This window comes from Schistocerca piceifrons, chromosome X, assembly GCF_021461385.2.
Source record: "Schistocerca piceifrons isolate TAMUIC-IGC-003096 chromosome X, iqSchPice1.1, whole genome shotgun sequence".
Lineage (NCBI taxonomy): Eukaryota > Metazoa > Arthropoda > Insecta > Orthoptera > Acrididae > Schistocerca > Schistocerca piceifrons.
In genome coordinates, this window is record NC_060149.1 from 574,444,698 (window position 1) to 574,466,361 (window position 21,664).

At 38.1% G+C, this 21,664-nt stretch overlaps 1 protein-coding gene across 1 annotated transcript; it reads left to right on the plus strand.

Moving 5' to 3' along the window:
* Positions 1 to 599: 599 nt before the first annotated feature.
* Positions 600 to 7,865, plus strand: LOC124721270 (sterol carrier protein 2). Its single transcript, XM_047246152.1, has 9 exons — positions 600 to 754; positions 1,518 to 1,647; positions 3,588 to 3,781; positions 4,627 to 4,817; positions 4,992 to 5,229; positions 5,467 to 5,722; positions 5,968 to 6,112; positions 6,237 to 6,472; positions 6,638 to 7,865. The coding sequence occupies exons 1-9, from the start codon at positions 707 to 709 to the stop codon at positions 6,826 to 6,828; spliced, it is 1,629 nt and encodes a 542-aa protein (XP_047102108.1). The 5' UTR covers positions 600 to 706; the 3' UTR covers positions 6,829 to 7,865.
* Positions 7,866 to 21,664: the final 13,799 nt, after the last annotated feature.

The following is a 21,664-nucleotide window of genomic DNA, read 5'->3' on the forward strand; positions in this document are numbered from 1 at the left end:
ACCAGAGTGGCCATGTCTACAAGAGCACACAAGGGCTAGGAAGAACCCGGGCAAAACGAGAAATTTAAATATTTGTAAACAGTAAACACGAAAATATAAGAAGTAAGACTACCGTTATCAATCGCTTCACTATATGGGTAAAAATGCACTTAATTTTTCATTCATAAAACGTTCCCTATTTTTTTTCCTTGGTTGGCTGTATTTCCGTGAGAGTCAGCTAACAGTCACCTACTCCGTATTTAATTATTCTTGCAAATATTCCGAAGTAAGTCGAAGCACTAAAATTATCTGTTACTTAAAATATCGATAATACACACTTCAACAGCAATTCCAAGAAACGCTAACATACATTTTCTCCCCACACACAGCTGCGCGACGCGCCAAACATCACTGAATTCACTTGAAGTTGCCATACTGGCGCCCACATGCGCCGCAGAAGCTAGTGCGCGAATTTAGCAGCTATGTTACATTATCCTTCCAGTTTATTGACGCAAAAATTATAACATAATTTTCAAGAGAACATACTTATGCGACAAATTTATTTTTCACACAATTATCTCTTTGTTTTTTTTGATTGGCGAATGAATACTGGTCAAAGTCTAGGGGTCATTTATTATCTCTGGTATATATTCATTTGCTGAGTTGCCACAGTGTAGTGTAGCTGGAAGTTCTGTGTTGTGAGCAGTGGCATTATAATTTTCGAAAAATGAGTCCAAATAAGAGAGTATTTGTAGTTGGTGTTGGAATGACGAAGGTAAGTAACAGAGATGCCAGACATTATCAATAATTTTTTTTCCGCACGGTTAAGTACTTTAAACTGGAAAATTATTAGTAGTTTTCATTGCGATATAGATGCCTAGTGTAGTAAAGCTCTTCGTCTTCAAGGGATTTTTATGACACACAGTGCATAATCGTTGCAAGAAGTATGCAGAAATAAAATTTGTGCATGATTTGTATAATAGGTAAAATTCTTGGTATGAAGTGTGATGAGGAATGGTAATGGCTTAGACTACCTTTGACCCCACAGTGACTTGCATACTATGCAAGTATTAATTATACTGCGTTGTCCCTTTTGAAGTACTGTACGTATGAAACCGGTGGCATTATTTCAGTGGCTAACTTGCCTAAAACGAATCGACTGTTGATTACAGCAGTAATATCTCTGAAATGCTACTGACGTGCTGTAACAGGAAAGTTTTCTTCCTTTCGTATTGTTGAAAGTAGTTATTGTTAAATTTTCCTAAAATTATGGAGCTTTTCTGGTTGTGGGCATGCCCTCAACAGTTCGAGAAAATGTTAACTTTCTGTTGTTTGACAGCTGTCTGTTGGGTATTAGCAATTAAAGTTTATTTATTTCTAGAAGTTTCAAACCTGATTTCAAATATCCGAAAGTTATTGTTGCAGCCGTTTACAAAGTGTGTATATCCATATGAAGTTAGGAAATAGGACTATATACATGATTTCTATCAGGTCATTTGAAATGATGTATCTAATTAAATTCCTTGCACTCATTTCAGTTTGAAAAGCCAGGTAGGAGAGATGACTTCGACTATCCTCAAATGGTTAAAGAGGCAGTTACAAAGGCACTATCAGATGCACGCCTTCGTATTGATCATATTGATCAAGCTTGTGTTGGATATGTGTATGGTATGTATGTTCTTATGTAATCTTGTCTGTACTTGTTTGTAGTTATACAACCAGTAATTTAATATGATCCTTTATTTTTCCACTGATGTAAATGCACTGAATGCTTTAGTGGATAGGTGAAACTGAACTGCTGACCCACAGACTAGTTAGGAAATTGTATTGCGTTGGATGGCTTGTGTTTGCAATAGTGTTCTGTGATATCAGAAGGAAGGAAAAACTTTATTTGTGTAAAATAAATAGAGCACTTGCATTTTGACATGAAAGGTACCCACTTGATGTTCTGTGAAAATGTTATCCTAATGAACACCTGCTAATTCACACATTCACGAGTTCTTGATTATGGTAATGCTGCATTATTAGCACTGAGAAAATAAATTTTGGGCTGAGGTTGTTATATAAAAATGTTCGAATGACATTATTGTTCCTTATGATTTTCTTTATAAAATCTACTATTGCAGTTATGCCTAGTTTGTTGTTCATCATATGAGTGTGAAAACATGTCAAAGTTGTATTTTTTAAATTTTGGTAAGTGTGAAGAACAAAATTGTGCTGTATCCATTTTCTTGAAAATGGTCACAAGGCTGAAATGGCAGTAATAGATGGTGTCTTTGAAAAAAATTAGCAAAATAATGTTTTGTTCATTACCAGTCTATAATGCTTTGACATTAATATCTCAGTCACAGTTAGTGTTCATAGTCTGGTTTCTTGAACACATTTCCTCTTTCTTTCTGGATGTTTCCTTAAATGAAAGTTCCTCTTTGGTGTCCTCTTTTTCCATTTATATTTAATTGAAGTTCAATATGTAGCCAAGGTATGTATTTTAATACCTGTTAATTTATCATATCAGTAAACTTTATGCTGAATACATGAATATGAATTAAACTGTTTTTATAGTAATTGGTGGCGTATTCTCAAGGAAGAGTTATTTAGTAGTAGTAGTAGTAGTAGTAGTAGTAGTAGTAGTAAATAACATTTCTTCAAATGGGCAGTTCTACAGAAAAAGTGTGTCGTATTCGGCTTCCAGCACGTCATTGGCTAGATGCATTATGTGGATTGTAATCCTTTTGCATTTTCCATTGGGAGTTCATATTATCTCGTATCTCTTGTTAATGGTTCATTTGATTATAATTTATCTCCCGCTCTTTGACAAATAGCCTGATATCAGTGTAGGGGGCTATTTATGCATTGCAGACAAGTTTAACTGTAACAATGCTGTACAAAATGCCAGCAATTAATTATTTTATAGGCTTTGCTGTCGAACTATTGGAATTCTCTTCCTCTAAACTGTTTCCCCAATGCAAATCACAGACAGTTTGTGGGGAAAATTGTACACAAAAAATTTTTGGTGGCAAAGCAAATGAATGGAGGCTCACCAAATTAATGCATACTCTTCTGAAAATAGTTTTTATTGCGCTGTAACATGTCTGAAGCCTGTAACAGGAAATGGCTGAGGTCTGAAGTCATGAAGACAGGTGGTAGAAATGCTTGTCTTTATTAAAAACCCTGATCAGTGTTGACCATTAATATACTTATCAGTTATTTAGTAATGTGCATTACTATTCTTATGCTCATTTGAATTAAAAAGAAATTATACAAAAAAACTTTTTCTGCTTAGACTGCAGTTTACGTTAGACATTTAAAATATGACCACTTGGTTTTACTTGTACAAAACAGCCACCTTCAAATTGTAACTGTAGGTGAATGTGCCATGTACAGTATCACTAGTGAATATAGTGCAAAATATGCATTTGTATTAAGAAAATAACCAGACCAAGACTACACTTAGTCTTATGGATTCAGTGGTTTCATATGGAAGGAGGAAAAAAAAAAATTACTGCCCGTCACTATTAAGTTTGTATATTTGGGTTAGCTTGATTGTCATGCTTTTGAAAAAATGTATGACTAGAGTTGAAATATCAAAGTTCTATATTTCTGTTTAGGTGATTCCACATGTGGACAGAGAGCATTATATGAAATTGGCATGACAGGAATGCCTGTATACAATGTGAACAATAACTGTGCTACGGGTTCAACAGCACTATTAATGGCAAAACAGCTTGTCGAATCTGGAAATAACCAGTGTGTTTTGGCACTAGGATTTGAAAAAATGGAACGTGGATCCCTTAGTGCAAAGGTATGTACACTGTTTCCTGTTGCACTTTTCTTCTTTTAAAAGTATCTTCTAAAGTTATTAAACTGTGGCAAATTAAAGTTCGAAACAAAGTGACAGGTGAAAGAAAAATGTGGCTGACAAATGCAAGTTTCAGAAACTTACATTTCTGATACGTACTTGGATTTCAGTAAAAATGATAGTTCATGCTACCCATCAGATGAATCTGAGCTCGGTGCTGCACCCCCCCCCCCCTCCCTCCCCCTCCATCGGCTCACCATCCCAACCGCTAAATATTACACATGTCCCTTACTTTATTTCTCTCTCATAGCGCTATTAAAATCGTGTAAAGTAACATGTGTGGAAACACTACTGCTGTATATATATGTCTGCCCTTGAAGAGAAAGTAACATAGGACAAAAATTGGTTCTATATGGTGTAGTTAACACATAAACTGAAGTTGGTTCTTCTGTAGTCATCCTGATAGACTTACCCAAAATTCACTTCCATCATTTCATGTAAATGTTATGCTGATTCTTCTACCCATCCATACTACCGGCAGTGAGCTTCCATGTTCAGAATCCTTTTTCTTGAGTGTGATCTTCTTCTTCTTTCTTTCTTTCTTTCTTTTTTTTCCACACCCCACTCCCAAAAAATTTAATGCAGTTTTTGTTGTAAGTAACTATAATTGCAAGGCAAATTGCAATATCATAGAACTTTCATTTCACATTTCTGGCGTGTATTGTGCGAAGTCTCTGATCCTGAAAATATCAGTAAGATTCCACTTTGAAAAAATCCATTTTTCTGTTGACAAATCAAGAAATAATATTTCCTTGGCAGAGAAGGTGATTTATATCTCTCTGTTTCAGTATCTTGATAGAACAAACCCACTGGATAAACATGTGGAACTGATGGCTGACCTCGCAGGTCTAAGCAACTCTCCAATTGCAGCACAAATATTTGGAAATGCTGGGAAGGAACATATGGAGAAATATGGCACTAAACCTGAACACTTAGCAAAGATTGCTTACAAAAACCACAAACATTCAACAAATAACCCGTATGTACCAATTGTTTTGTCAAAAGCACAAAGTTTTCAGAGTTGGTGCTAAGATAAATATTAGTTTGTATGGAAGACATAAGAGACATTTCATAAACTTAACTTTGAATTCATAGTTTTCCACCTTCCTATTTGGCCTATTGATTGTTCACATTTATGAATTCTGTTTTATAGGTACTCCCAGTTCCAGGATGAATATACTCTTGAACAGATAATGAGTTCACCACAGATATTTGGTCCTTTAACTAAACTGCAATGCTGTCCTACATCTGATGGCGCAGCGGCTGCCATTTTGGCGTCAGAGGAATTTGTACATGCACATCGTCTGGAAAACCAAGCTATTGAAATTGTTGGAATAGAAATGGTCACTGATCTTCCTTCCACGTTCAAAGACAACAGTTGCATGAAAATTGTATGTATTTAGTTTTTTAAATGATTTGTGGAAAATAGCTTTATAAAACAGATATTTCTGAATGTGATTTTTAAATTTTTTATTACTGTCCAGATTAATTTGTCTTAATAATAACCCAAATAGTAATTTGTTTCCGTAGTTTGTAAATTAATTTATTTTATTGAATGGAAAACTACTGTTGACTTGCTGATTAATAGCCCATTATACTGAAGTATCTAGTAACTTATAACTTTCTAGGCTGGCTATGATATGACAAAAACAGCTGCTGATAGACTGTTTAAGAACACTGGCTACAAGCCCGATGATGTGGATGTTGTTGAACTGCACGATTGTTTTTCTGCAAATGAGCTGATTACCTATGAGGCTCTTGGATTATGTGCTCCTGGGAAGGCTGGTGAACTGATAGATTCTAATGGAAATACATATGGTGGGAAGTATGTTGTAAATCCCAGTGGTGGTCTGATATCAAAAGGCCATCCTTTGGGCGCCACAGGTAATAATCACTTTTGTGGAAGGGGGAAGGGCCACTGGTTGGTGACTCTTTGAACTTTCACGTATTTAAAGTACTTCTGATAACAAGATACTGATTTTTCGGAAGTAGTTCTGTACATAATTGTAATTGGTTTTTTACATTTTTGTATCAGTTTTGTTGAACAAGTGCTATGGATGAAATTAGTTGAAGCAAAAATTTTAGTGAGTAGTGGAGTGTGTGAGTATTAAAGACTGGTTATCCTTCAGGTATAGCACAGTGTGCTGAATTGTGCTGGCAATTACGGGGTGAAGCTGGTCGAAGACAGGTTGCAGGTGCTAAGCTTGGATTGCAGCATAATATTGGGCTTGGTGGAGCAGTTGTTGTTGCCCTCTATAGGCATGGTTTCCCAAGGTGATTATGAAATTTTTATCATGGGTCTCTAAGGCATAATTTTGTTTTTTATACAAGTATTTTATCTGTGTGTGCCTAAGTATACCTATCAACGCAAACTGACATGATCTCTATTATACTGCAGGCCATCATATCCAGTGTATGCAAACCGTGTCGCTGCTGCCCCGGACCCGGCAGCTTTCAAGGCAAATGTTCTGTTCCAAGCTATGGAAGCTGCAATGAAAGATGATACGGACAATCTCATTGAGAAAGTTAGAGGAGTATATGCTTTCAAAGTTACAAATGGCCCAGGAGGTGCTGAAGGTTATTGGATAATTAATGCAAAGACTGGGAAAGGAAGTGTTGAATACAATGGAAAAAGTAAGTTTTTTGTGTGTGTACAGGGGTTTCTGTAAATGTAGAGATCTGTCAACATGTGGGTTACAGTGGAGGCGTTTATATATTGTCAATTAATTGGAACATAATGACATGCGCGTGCACATGCATTTTGATGTGCATATGAGTAACAACATTCATATTTTTCAGCCAAACCAGATGTCACTTTCATTATTGATGATGGTGATGTTGTGGACTTGATCACTGGAAAGTTGAATCCACAGAAGGCATTCTTCCAAGGCAAGATTAAAATCCAGGGGAATATGGGACTAGCAATGAAGCTTCCAGAACTTCAGAGGCGAGCAAAAGATAGAATTGAAGAATTCAAGTCAAAGTTGTAAAGTGAAGAGATCTAATAACATTATCATTCCAGTGACAGGTGTGAACAGGGGTTTCTGTAAATGTTTGCTGAGATCTGTCAACATGTGGATTACAGTGGAGACGTTTATATATTGTCAATTAATTGGAACATAATGACATTGTCATTTACTAATTATTGTACAGCTTAAATAAAGTTATTGTGCATAAGGTAAATGGTATGTATTTTGTGGCTTGTAAAGGGTATTAATATATAAAGTCATGGGCATTGATTTTCATCTTCCGGTAAATGTGGGTGCAATTTTGCAATGCTGTATCTGTATCATACAATGGCTGTATACCAAGTTTCAGTAGATGAAAGAATGATTCCAGAATTTGAGAGCTACTATCACCTCAAATTAGTTTGGTATGTAATGTTACGAAAATCACTGATGTAAAAAGTCTCAAATGTCATTTGCTGAACTATCACCATTTGATAAACTCATCCCAAAGCTCTGTAACTGAATCTGTAATCTAGTTTCTACATGTTTTGTTGTAAATTAATTGGTCAAAACTGCAACAATTAACTGAAATTACACAAGAAAAAGGTGAAGAAACAGTGTTTTTTTGTATTGATGTGCCATCATACTGCTGTAACATTTTCAGGCTTGTGGTGGCATTCTGATAGAAAAGACAGTATCCTTTATGTTGTTGGTGATTCAGATATGTCATTCGATAATATCTTTGTGCTGTCATGAAGAAAATTATATTGCAACCGAACCTGGATCCTCGATACTGGTGCTATGTATTGTTAATGGAATTACTAAAGCAACTGTCGTTCCATTGCTACATGTGATAAGTCAGAGTGACTAAGGGATCAAATGTTGTTTCGCATGATGATGACAAATTTACAAGTGCTACCTATCCAACAGACTTGTGAAAATATAGTTTGATACACTCAAAATATGATTCTGTGAAATATTATATGCATAAAAAACAATGATGTCACACAATATTTTGTGAAATTATTCTTCAATTTGTATTTTTATATCGAATTTACAATAAATATCTGTTGAAGAAATTGATGATCGCTTTTTCTCAAATGCTTGCCTCGTCCTATCATTTACCAGTTATATAACACCATGTCCTACCAAGCTTTGATAAGTGTCTTAACATTTCTCTGTTCATCTAATTGTAGTTCAGTCAACTTAAAATTGGCACAATATATAAATTAAATGGAATGTTTTCTAAGCATGCCCTCCAGAAAAGTTAAGTTACAGTGGTATAAACCAATAGTGCAATTACCACCTACACTGTTCTGCTGTTTTATCTGCCCCCCTATGTTTCATTTCTATGCACTAAGAACTGTAGTGTCCTGTTTGGAACATTTGGCTAGGTGATTAATTTGAAATTAAACACTCTTATCTACATGTATATGTATGCAGTAATAATGCCTAGTTACAGTAACATGGTCAATAATACTTAACACTGAGAGACCTCTCTCTTACATGTTCCTGTGCTACAGAATTTGGAACCTTAGCTGTCAGAAAAATGCAGTTGCTTTTTGAAAGCTTTCATAGACAAGTGTGGATTTTTGATAGAATCAGTGTTGTAATCTATGTGCATAATTCTGATATTTCTATAATATATAAGCACAAAGTTAAGATGGAACACACCTACCTTCCTCCCCCCTCCCTTTGCAAATAAGCATATTGCATTGCAGTATTTGTTGTGTTTCTCATAAATACCACGAAAGTGATAAGCGAGTTACATCTGGACTCTTGATACAATTATCAGCTTTTTCAAATGACACAAATCTTGTACTCCATATGAATTTCATACTCTTGAAAGCATAGTGCCTAACTTGTGACTGGATTGAAAGGGCAATAAATCTGTCAGTACAGTGATAGTTTTCAATGACAGTGGACAACATCTGTATCTTATAAAACTGTTAACCTTGTAAAATATTTCACTTTTATGATATCTTCTGGACCCCATGGCACTTAAGGAGCAACAGTTGAGTAAATGTGTACATCTGTGTCACAATAGGATGAATTAAGGCCTATAAAGTTGAATAGAGACGAGGGACAATAAGTGTGCAAAATTAGGAACTGTGCACTCGATAAATGGCTCTTTTTCTAAAGAAGGGTGACAATACATTATTGATGTGAAAGAAGATAAGCAAATACCATGATAATTTAGCCCAAATAGTGTACTGAGCTGTAATGAGTACCTTTTTGTCACATGACATACTCGTGTCGTTTAGTCAGAATTTTCTGGTACCAATATAAACATAGGTTCAAGTAACTGTGTGAGATCAAGAATTACTACATATATCAGAAAAGCATGAGTGTGTGGATAATATTTTGTTCATTTAGTGGCTCTTGGGACGCCCCATACAGCCATCTCATTGCTACCAAGGCAGACAATATGTGGATAACAATAATTTGGACGATACAAATGTGATGAAAACACAATACCCAGTCCCTGAGCGAAGAAAATCTCCGAGTCGGTCGTAAATAGAACCCGGGCCCCTTTGGTTAGTAATCCGCCGTGCTGCTACATGCTCTCCTGATCTGCGCTAAAAATTGTGTGGAGTACCTAAAGTTTCTCTGTCCACTATGTCATATGAATTCAGTACCACGCTTTAAAATTTCCTCATGTGGTTGAACATTAACAGAAGCCTGTTTCAATGTGAACAATGACCAGTATCTTGGCGGCACATTTTATATTTTTGGAATATGAAAACTGATCATGGATCACACATTTCATTTTCTTGCAATTAACCTACATTCAAGGCAATATGATGACTGACTGTACAGGACAAAAGGATAAACTTAAATCAGACTAGGTGTTAGGGTAATTTGCCGCAAAGAATCAACAAAATTTCTTAATTTTCATAAATGCACATTGTACTTTTTCTTGACAGTATTGTCTTGTACAATTAACTCATGCATTTTGTTCTCAATCTGGTGTGGAAGACTGCCATCCTCTCAAAGGTGTCTAACCCGTTACTGTCACCATACAGTGTCATTCTCTCTCTTTGAAATGACAGCTGTTTTCTCAATACTTTACATGCCTTTCAACATGACTACCACAAGGCCACTAACACACTGAAGGCTCATGCCTGACGCTGTGCCCACTGGTGTTCACAAGCTCCACTCTTTTTAGTGCAGTATTATGCATAAATTTGTATGTCTTGAGTGAGTTGAGGTTGGTTTACAGGAAATCATATACAGTATCTTGTTCAGCATTTTGAATGTTATTTTTTGCAACTTTACTTTCGACAGAGATTCTACTAATATTCTTACAAATTTCAGTGTTGCTGTAAATCCATTATAAAGTTGACTGCTAATTTAATTTTGCTATGAATTGTGACATTTGCTGCATGTTACGAGTATAAATAGTTTTAGATCAAATAGACCCTGTACCATCAAACAATTGGATGGTACAACATTGTAAATGCCAAAAAACAACTTGTTTCACTGATTAGCAATTACTGAGGATGATGGAAGAATAAGATTTTGATGTTGGTTTTGCAGAGTTATCGGAGTCTTCTGACAAAGAAGATGCGTTTATGTAAACAACTGAGTGTGACAGCATGTATGATGACAAGATTGTGTTGGTAATAGTGAAGGCAATGGACTGTAGGGAATATACAGGAAGCAGAACTGTAAGAAGCCCCGCTGTTCTTGGACAACAGCAGGGAGCTGTCTCTTCGCATCTGTCACTGATGGAAGTCTTATGTAACATTTGACAAGAATTTTCACGTCACAGTAACATATTCCTAGCAGTGGATGTTGGCAAATCTAACTTGGCTGAAATGTCGGAATCATATCCTATTCAAACTCAGTTTTGATAAAACAAACCTGTAACATTCATGTGTTTTGCTTGAGCTTGCTTACCCTCAAATCCAAAACATGACAACTCACTAAGGTGTTTAACACAGTGTTAAGAGACTTTTAGCTGCATATATGCGATTGCAGGCTTCCTCGACGTATTTCAGCTATGAAATCTTCACGGGTTATCAGCCGAGTGGCGTCGTCTTCTAGTTGCAACATTTCGACGGATACGCCTGAAGATGATGGATACGCAATCCACTGAAACGTTGCGACTAGAAGACAATGCCACTCGGCTGATAACCCGTGAAGATTTCATAGCTTTTAGCTGCATAGTCTTTCTTCCTTTCTTCTTCTCCATTCCCTCCAGTTATCTGTGCAATGTGTCTTTTAGGTGTGAATTTCCTGGCAGATTGTAATACTCATTAGTTAAACCGTTTTATAAAAAGGGGAGTAGAGATAATGTCATTATCTGCGAATTTCTTTAATACCAATGTTTTCAAAAGCTGAGAAAGTTTTATGTAGAAGAGTAGTGGCACATCTCAGTACACACAATCTGCTGCCAGACTTACAGTTTTGGTTCAGTAAAGGAGTATCCACAGGAAACGGAATTTAATCTTTGGTATTTGAGGTACTACCAGAGCTGAACAACAGGTTGAGGACAACGGGTATTTTCGTCATCAAAAGCCTTTGATTATGTGAACATGCAATACTTTTGCATAAGTTGAAACATTATGGGATTAGACAAAAAGCTGAACAATGGTTCACATTATATCTGAAAAGTAGGAAGAAGTAGTTTGTCTTCCATTGTCAACAAACAGAAAAGAGTTTTGAAACTGACAGGTCGTGTAAATGTGGGGGCCACAGGGTTCTGTTCTTGTCTGTTGCTTTTCTCGATATATACTGGCACCCAAAAGTTAAGGCTGGAAGCAACTTTCGCATTATGTGACACTGCCAAGTAACGTAGCCCAATGAAACTTGGACCACATATGTAAGTACTGCTACAATGTAGCACAGAAGGTAACTGAAAGAAATACACAGTGGGATGAACAGAAATGGCACTTTTATTCAAATACAATAATTACACTGAAGTCACCATTATTCACGATGGTCCTCTGGATGTTACAAAAGGTGAGACGCTGCAGCAGTGCATGCTGTGCAATGAGATCCCATGCTGACCACAAGGTTGGTAAGGAGTTGTGGCAGGGCATTCCATTCCTCCACCAGCACAGTTGACAACTGCTGGATAGTTACTGCTGCATGCAGGCATGGTGCAATATGCCTGTGCAACACATTTGGAGGTCAGTATGCCCATGCAACATTATCCCTTCCCACATCATAACACCTGGACCACCAGAATGATCATATTTGACTTTGCTGGATGTACCCTCATATGGCAAAACATGGGAACATGTAATGTACCCAGGAACACTTTCAAACATGATCGTTTTGTTGGTCCAGGTGTTCTGGTGTGAGAAGGCATGCTGTTGCATGGATGTACGGACCTCCAAATCATTGAACACGGTACACACACCCGTCACTGGTATTGTAACATTGTACTCCTTCCACATGGACATCTTTTCAGTGCTGCATTCATCTCTGACTTCACCCTATTAAGAACAATGTCCCACTTTTTGTAATGTCCAGGGGACCACTACAAATTGTAGTGACTCCAGTGTAATTATTGTCTTTGAATAAAAGTGTCATGTCTGTATTGTACTGTAGCAGTTCTTTCATCCACAGTTTCAGTTTAACTGAAGTATGTTACTTGGCAGTGACACAGCATGTGAAAATTACTTGCATCCTTAAGTTTTTCAAGTCCGTGTGCAGATGATAAGAGAGTTAATGTGAAACATGTGGAATGTAATATAAATTATGTAGCTAATATATTAGTTTGTAACGTCAGTACGTGGCTTTCAGAGAAAATATTAACAGTTCAGAAAAACACAGTGCATTCAGTTTCTGACAAGGAAATCTTTAAAAAGTGAAATTTTATCATCTCCGGGCAGTCAGCGGGTGAATTTGGTCATTTTAAATTCTTTTGACTGAGAGTAGATGTACAGTTTTCTTGGAAGTACCACACTGAAGATCTTATGCAGAAACCGAATGATGCTATCTTCACTATAAGAATTATCTCCTCTGACATTGAAACACGAAGGATTGTTTATAATTGCTTCCTTTCATTCTATTAGATGGTGTTATATTTTGGGGAAACTCTGTACACTCAGCAATAATGTTCTTAAGCAAGAAAATGGTGCTCAGATTGTAATGCAGTATCAGTTCTCAAATTTTTTATTGGCTGCTGTTCAGCTGTCTTGGAATTCTAAATCTGCCATCCCGGTACTTATATTCCATTGTGGGATTTTTTTGTTGGCAATAATGATTCATTCAGAAGAAACTAACATTCATTCAGTGAACACTGGACTGAAAAATGATATGCACTTGCATAAAAATTCCTTGAGCATTATTCTGAAGTGTGAGCACTGTTCAGCAGGTTTCATTTTCAACAGACTTTGAACAAACAGAAAAAAATAAATATAAAGCCCAAGTACTGAAATCCAAGTTGAAGGTTTCTTCATGGCACACTCCTATTCTGTACAAAGCTCCTTGCAGTAGTTCAGAGTTTTGTGTGTAATGTGTCATTTATTCATATGCTGTTTCAATTTTTTGTGTTTTATTAATTCATTTATTTAAAAGTTTTGTAAACAGCATTCTGTAACATCTGTACCAACTCCAGAATGAATTTTCACTCTGCAGCAGAGAATGTGCTGATTTAAAACTTACTGGCAGTTTAAAAATTGGTGCTGGACTGGGACTTGAGCCTGAGGCCTTTGCCTTTCGTGTGCAAGTACTCTGCCAACTATCTGAGCACGACTCAGAGCACTTGTCCATGACAACAAAGGTCCCAGGTTTGAGTTCTGGTCTGACACGGCTGTAATGCATCAGGTAGGAGTTGTTTCTGCATAAAAGCTTCCACCTGGTCACAGCCACAGACTTTCCTAGTGTTTAGAGAAGAAAGTTGGCCATCAACTTCCTCCTCAGTGATGGGTTCGATGGCATCACCTGTGTCCTCCACAAGAAAAACAGGAAGCTGTTGTTTTACAATTTGTGTGTGCACCTCATCTGTATCATCTTGTATCAAAGTAAAGTTGTCCACAAAGCAATCAGCCAAGACGTTGGCCTTGGCACCAGGTTCATAGACAGCTGCTCTGCTGACTTGCAGAGGAGGAAGACGATGCCCTTTTCTTAAGAATTGTTTGGTTAGTTGCCAGGCAGAGCCATGTTCAATGCGATACATGGCTATTTTGGATGCCCAATCGTGATTTCAGTGGTTTTCCCACTGCTACCTTTATTTCACGGCACAGATAATTTAGGTGACATTTGGTTGTAGGATGGCATGTAATTTACCACACATGCAAAAGCTGGTTCTTGTCTGAAATGGCCTGCAAAATTTCAGGGGGAAGCTGATGTGATTCGTCAGAAGGCCTTTGTGTACCTTTAGATGTGGCAGCTTCGACAGCCCGGAGTGTTTCAACTGTAAGCTGTCACAATATTTTGTCTGCACCGATGATACTCGGGTCTGGGATGGCAGCAAGAGAGTCTTGCAGGTCCTCTCTAAATTGTTCCCAGTTTACCCTCCCTAGTTGCCGACATCGTTTTGGTGGCTCCACACTGTCAATGTCTATATCGAAAATGACCGGCAGATGAGAGAGCCACTCAACTTGTTGCAGTAGTGAGGTGCCCACTCCCCTCACCATTGCTATGTTGAACACGTCAGGGTGGTTGTGTGTACTGTTTGGGTACTTCATCGGGTTGTACAGTCCTAGAACTACTGTGTTGTGCTGCCAAAATACTCGTAGCAGACGACGATCATTGGTGTTTGTTACCCTGGAGTGCCATTCAGCAGGTTTTGCATTAAAGTCCCCGCAATAAAAAGTTTACCATGGAGATACAGTAATGGTTCAAAATCTATGGGCTCTAGTAATCTTCCAGGTGACCTGTAGACTGAACTGAATGTAATCTGGCCTGACATTGTCTCTGCTGCAACAGCAGTGGTCTCAGTTGTTGCTAGTTGTTAAAGCTGCACAACGTGGTGTTTGGGGGAGGTCTTAATGTAGAGTGCAGTACCATCCCCTGCTGTGAGCCTGTCAGTGCAGTGACAAATGAAATTTGCCGCCCACACATGGGTGCATGGTTTTAGGAAGGTTCCCTGAACCAGGCAGATGTCAACTGCCTTGTCATGAAGGAACTGCTGTAACTCTCCTACTTGGGGACATATGTATTCCATGTGCATACGGTGAGGCCATGAACCATATTAGGCCTGGAGTGCCTGTGTTGCCTGTTGATAGATGGCCAGAAGGCCCAACTTCACTGCCATCACAAAGATGGTCAGAAGAGTTTAGAGCAGCTCTTTGACGGTTTTTAGGAGAGAGCGCGTGTTCCTAAATGATTGACATCATTTGTTGCTGTTTACAGGCAGCATGCAATGGCCTAGGACCCTGGGCTATGAAATGGTGTCTCAAATTCAATGCCACAAAAAACAAGGCTGTCGTAAAAATGCGACGTGGAGTGCCCATTGACTTCAGCCACTGCGATTCGTGGGAGGCCACATCCACTGTTCTCACACGGCTAAGTATGTGGGATAACTCTTGATAGGCAAGATAACCTGGAAACCACATATTCATGAGGTCTTGAGGAAAACGCATGCCTGTTTGAAGGCATTTTAGCCCATATTACATCCAGAATCAAGGCTTCTTCCAGGTTGTGGAATTACCAGTGCTAGAACACGTGTCTGCAGTGTGGGGAAATGCAGCTGATACCGACATTCGTCCAAGGAGTGCAAGGGAGAGCTAAGCAACTCACCTTGCACTTACCGCGAGACTTTGTGACCAGGGCCTTGCATGAGGAATCGGGCATCCCCATCATAAGAAATCGCGTAAAACAGCTAAGTTCTATGAAATGTCATGTCAGTCTGAAAATCAGCTAATTTGAAGCCTGGGAAGCCAGCAGCACAGACGGCAGACTGCTAAGTGGCTTGACCTGCTTTGGCAGTGAGCTAGGCGGCAAAAACATGCATCAATGCTGGCTATGGAGAGATGACAAACAAAACAAGTAGGTGCAAACAAAATAAACTTCAAGAAATGCGGGAACAGTTTTACAAAACAGCCTGTGCAAAACCAACAGCTATAACTGTTGTATTACAGTCTATTACCTTATAAATAAATAAAAAAACAAAAAAAACTTTTTTTTTACTTTAAATTCAGTGCATTAGCATTTGTAAAATGATCCTTTCATACAGTGTTCATTAAAAAATGACGATCATTCCACTTGGGACCTGTGGAATGGTACATTAGCTTATTTGTTTGAGTTGTAAATATTTGTCATGTATTGTTGTTTTTCTGACATGTTCTACATCCTGGAGGACCTCCTCACTATGGATCAATTGGAATGAAAGTAAATCTAATCTAATCTTTAGGAAAAGAGCAGGTACATACAGCTGTAATATGTACATATATTCAGTGCTGAAGTAACTGTGGCTCGCGTGTTCCCACAGAACCTTATTAATAAATTAATGAATATACATGAATAAAAATCTTCAATGTGTACTATGTGATGATTGGTATGATAGATATTAAACAAAACATTTATCTGTAGGACATCTGCCATACCTCCATTGTATAAGGAGTAGTGGGGCTGTATTTGGGTGGGCCCTTTTTCCATAGCTGCTCATAGGACATCAGTGGATTATACTTTAACTGCAAACATTTCTAGCAGTTTTAGCAGTCCATTGGGCCATATTAATATCCAAACAATAAAAAGACCTCATGTGGCTAGTCAACCAGAGAAATCTGCCAATACTAACGAAACTTCTACCAGTAAAAGACTATATTTGGTGGTAAATAATGAATTTATTATAATTAAACATGTATAAGGTACATTTGACAGGCCATCACCTTTCTACATACATAAAGCAATGGAGGGATACGTAAATCCACCAAGAGACAGCAATGAAGACACACTCCTGGTTGATACAGTGAAATGTGTCCAACCAAACAAGCTGTTAAATGCCAATTCACTTGGGGAGAATGTCATAAATAGTGAGCGGCACACCATGTTAAATTACAGGAAAAGTGTTGTAAGCTACAGGGACATCATGAATATTGATGCGGCAGAAATGCAACAATAATGGCAAGGTGAAGTTGTCACTGAGCTAAACAACACTATAAAGAGAGAAATTATGAGCCCAAAAAGACAGCAGCTTTTATTCCAGTGTTCATTGTAGCAAAGTTGCCTGAGCAGGATGCAACAGCCTTTCTCCATCTTACCTTAGATACATTTAAAGGTCAACATTTTGGTTATACTGCATTGGCATTCAAAAGATTGTTTATACTGCTCAGTTGGATGCAAATCAAATACACAATCCAGTGTTCTGCCCTAGTCTATTAAATGCTCCAGAATCATCCACTATGGAGCAGAGGATGTCGTAGAAAGAAGAAAATTCAGGAGTTAAAGGTCGCACAATGCATCTCGTACTCTGAGATGAAAAAGGTATTTAACTCACTGATTGCCATGAGGCCACTGGCAAACTTTAAGAAGAACTGCACTCAAGATTTAAATTTTAAGTCCTTCTTTTATAACATTTTTGATATGCATAATGATTTTATGTGGTATACACTGACGGTGTGAAGCAAGGGAACTCATTTGGCTATTAAGTCATTTTCCCCAGTCATGTATTCAGGATTCAACTTTTCATTGAATACACGGTATATGTCATATAGCTGCATACAATCCTGGAGGTAATGAGCAGATGAAATGTCAAAGCAAATAGTTTCTCTTATGCTCCTATTCCTTAATGCTCTACAAGCATTGCAACAAATGTACTCAGTGGACAAAGTGGAAGAATTGGCACAGGTCACAGTTCTCCATTTTGAACGGCAGGAGGAATGTATCATCCCTCTGGGTATACCTCTTATCACCCACGCCAACAGGATGCAATCAAATCAAATGTGGCTCTGGGATAGGACACTGTCCATTAACACATGACTTCGTAGTGTAAAGACAGGCCCCTCCTCTCCCTTTTTCCGGTCTTTGATGCCTCTGGCATACCAATTACTGGATGTTACTTCTCAACTGAGGACATTCCATGTTTTAACTAAAGGGTAAAATCAAATTTAGGTGGGAACCTCCCCTCTAATTTAGTTAATGACACAAAGAATGTGATAAAACTTTTTGAATTTTGTGTATTGTCCAGATTCCAGCCTATGCTTCACTGTGCAGGAGTTTGTGCACTGTTTTGAAACTTCCTAGCAGATTGTAACAATGTCTCAAAGCAAGACTCAGTCACAGAGCTGTGCCTTATGCAGGTAATGCTCTTGCCTGCTGAGTTATCGAGGCATGACTCACTACTCTGCCTCACAGCTTCACCTTTGCCAGAAAGTCTCTTGTACTGTCCAAGCTCTACGAGAGTGCTCCTGGATACTCTTATGGATTAGCACTCCTGGAACAAAGGAGATTGCAGAGAAATGGTTTAACCACAGGCTAGGAAACTGTTTCCAGAACTGGTATTTCACTCGGCAGTGAATTTTGTCAGGATATGGCACAAAACCTTGAAAAATGGAAAAACAGATCCAGTGCTAATGTTGGTGCACTTCTCACATGTTTTTGTGTAGACCATTATAGATAATGTATTTCTTCAAAGATTGAATCATACCTGTGGATTTATAAAATAGAAATAGAATGAAAAGTATATCCATGAGTGTTTAATCTTGCACCCCAAATTTGTCATTTTCTTGCATTATGGTGGAAGGACAGACATATATAAAATCTCACACAGTCAAAAAACTAAAGCCAAATATCAGGGAAGAAGACACCAATCTTCATACAGGTGTCAGCACATATTGCCATAACATAGAACACTATTTTACCTTGTCTCTAGCAGAAGTGGAGCCACTACCAGTACTGTATTTGATGCATCACCTACATACATTGTGAGCATTGTGGTTTTCTTTGCTCTGATATCTCCATTTCTGCACAAGTTTTTTGTAGTATTTTGAGAGCTTCCCCAAAACATTCATTTCAAAAATTATGTATTTTTTGTGTATTTAGTAATGGATAAAAGTCATCTGCAAGGAAAAATTGAAACTTTTCTGCAAAGTTGCCTACTATAGTATTGTGGTACAAGAGTCAAATGAGACCTTCTGACACAACACTGAAAGGCACAGACACATTTCTTCAAGTATAGAGCTTTCACTAAATGGCAAGGGAGTATGAAGAGGTTTTTCTAAACTCCTGGAAAGCTATGGATACAGCAGTAAATGAAAGGGGGTGAGTGGGGGGAGGGGCAATTATTACCTCCTGATTATGGAAGGAGAATCACAATGGCACCAGATAGTATTATACCGGTAAGTGTCAGGAAGTAGATTCTGAGGCTCTGTACTACCATAAGGAGGATAACCATTTTGCGTATATGTATTGTGATGATGAGTTCTCATCATTTATATGCAGATTTTTACATCTAGACCTTATTGCCAATGTTGATAGTGACACTACATAATACATCTACACTGAGGTGACAAAAGTCATGGGATAGCAACATGCATATATACAGATGCCAGTAGTATCATGCACACAAGTTATAAAGGGGCACTGCATTGGCAGATGTGCCATTCGTACGCAGGTGATTCATATGGAAGGTCTCAGATGTGATTATGGCTGCATGATGGGAATTAACAGACTTTCAATGAAAAATGGTAGTTAGAGCTAGACGCATGGAACAATCCATTTCTCAGTTGGTAAGAGCTGATGGTTGGATTCGAGTGTGGCGCAGACCCCACACAGCCATGGACCCAAATTGTTGTAAAGGAACTGTGCAAGCTGGTGGTGGCTCCACAATGGTGTGGGCTGTGTTTGTACAGAATGGACCAGGGTCTCTGGTCAAACTGAACTGATCATTGACTAGAAATTATTATGTTATTCTGTTTGGAGACCATTTGCAGCCATGCATGGACTTCATGTTCCCAAACAATTGCATGCTTATGGATGACTATGCACCATGTCACAGGACAAAAATTGTTTGCAATTGGTTTGAAGAACATTCTGGACTGTTCGAGCAAATGATTTGGCCACCCAGATTGCCCAACATGAATCCCATTGAACATTCATGGGACATAATTGAGAGGTCAGTTTGTGCACAAAATCCTGCATTGGCAACACTTTTGCCATTATGAACAGTTATAGAAACAGCATGGCTCCATATTTCTGCAGGGGATATCCAATGACTTGAGTCCCTTACCATGTTGAGTTGCTGTACTATGCCAGACAAAAGGAGGCCTGAAATGATATTAGGATGTATCCTGTGATTTTTGTCACCTTAGTATATTGCTTCTGTCTTCAGTACTGAAAAACAATAATTTAATAAACTGAATACTGTATCATTTGCATTGCTTAAGTTTTCTGACATTCTAAAATAATTTGATGCCTGCATCATAATATTGCTGTTATTGTATTCATTTGGTGATTATGTGTCATGCTATGCTTGGACCCACTGATTTGTAGGCTGTTTTAGTTAATTGTCCTCTGCACCTCTCCTTTATCAACCCGTAAGCAACCTGTCTTACAAATGACCTAGGCTTGTTGCATTATCATTTGATTCCTGAAATATACTCGCAAAAAATTTCCAAAAGAGACATTCAGATTTTCTGTGTAAAAATACATTATTTTTGAAAAAGCTATACAAAATCAAATAGGGGTAATGCAGGAGTAGGTTTAATAATAAATGAAAAAATAGGAGTGCAGGTAAGCTACTACCAACAGCATAGTGAACGCATTATTGTGGCAAAGATAGACACGAAGCCCATGCCTACTACAGTAGTACAAGTTTATATGCCAACTAGCTCTGCAGATGATGAAGAAATTGATGAAATGTATGATGAGATAAAAGAAATTATTCAGGTACTGAAGGAAGGTGAAAATTTAATAATCATGGGTGACTAGAATTCGAGAGTAGGAAAAGGGAGAGAAGGAAACATAGTGGGTGAATATGGAGTGGGGGAGAGAAATGAAAGAGGAAGCCGTCTGGTAGAATTTTGCACAGAGCATAACTTAATCATAGCTAACACTTGGTTCAAGAACCATAAAAGAAGGTTGTATACATGGAAGAATCCTGGAGATACTAGAAGGTATCAGATAGATTATATAATGGTAAGACAGAGATTTAGGAACCAGGTTTTAAATTGTAAGACATTTCCAGGGGCAGATGTGGACTCTGACCACAATCTATTGGTTATGAACTGCAGATTAAAATTGAAGAAACTGCAAAAAGGTGGGAATTTAAGGAGATGCGACCTGAATAAACTGACTAAACCAGAGGTTGTACAGAGTTTTAGGGAGAGCGTAAGGGAACAATTGACAGGAATGGGGGAAAGAAACACAGTAGAAGAAGAATGGGTAGCTCTGAGGGATGAGATAGTGAAGGCAGCAGAGGATCAAGTAGGTAAAAAGACGAGGGCTAGTAGAAATCCTTGGGTAACAGAAGAAATATTGAATTTAATTGATGAAAGGAGAAAATATAAAAATGCAGTAAATGAAGCAGGCAAAAAGGAATACAAACGTCTCAAAAATGAGATGGACAGGAAGTGCAAAATGGCTAAGCAGGGATGGCTAGAGGACAAATGTAAGGATGTAGAGGCTTATCTCACTAGGGGTAAGATAGATACTGCTTACAGGAAAATTAAAGAGACCTTTGGAGACAAGAGAGTCACTTGTATGAATATCAAGAGCTCAGATGGAAACCCGGTTTTAAGCAAAGAAGGGAAAGCAGAAAGGTGGAAGGAGTATATAGAGGGTCTATACAAGGGCGATGTACTTGAGGACAATATTATGGAAATGGAAGAGGATGTAGATGAAGATGAAATGGGAGATACGATACTGCGTGAAGAGTTTGACAGAGCACTGAAAGACCTGAGTCGAAACAAGGCCCCGGGAGTAGACAACATTCCATTGGAACTACTGACGGCCTTGGGAGAGCCAGTCCTGACAAAAC

What these genes read in the sequence shown, in the direction of transcription:
- LOC124721270 (XM_047246152.1), top strand. Translation starts at nt 707, where the DNA reads ATGAGTCCAAATAAGAGAGTATTTGTAGTTGGTGTTGGAATGACGAAG. An exon ending in TTGGTGTTGGAATGACGAAG is followed by an intron (nt 755 to 1,517) that starts GTAAGTAACAGA and finishes CACTCATTTCAG; the next exon opens with TTTGAAAAGCCAGGTAGGAG. An exon ending in CCATCCTTTGGGCGCCACAG is followed by an intron (nt 5,723 to 5,967) that starts GTAATAATCACT and finishes GTTATCCTTCAG; the next exon opens with GTATAGCACAGTGTGCTGAA.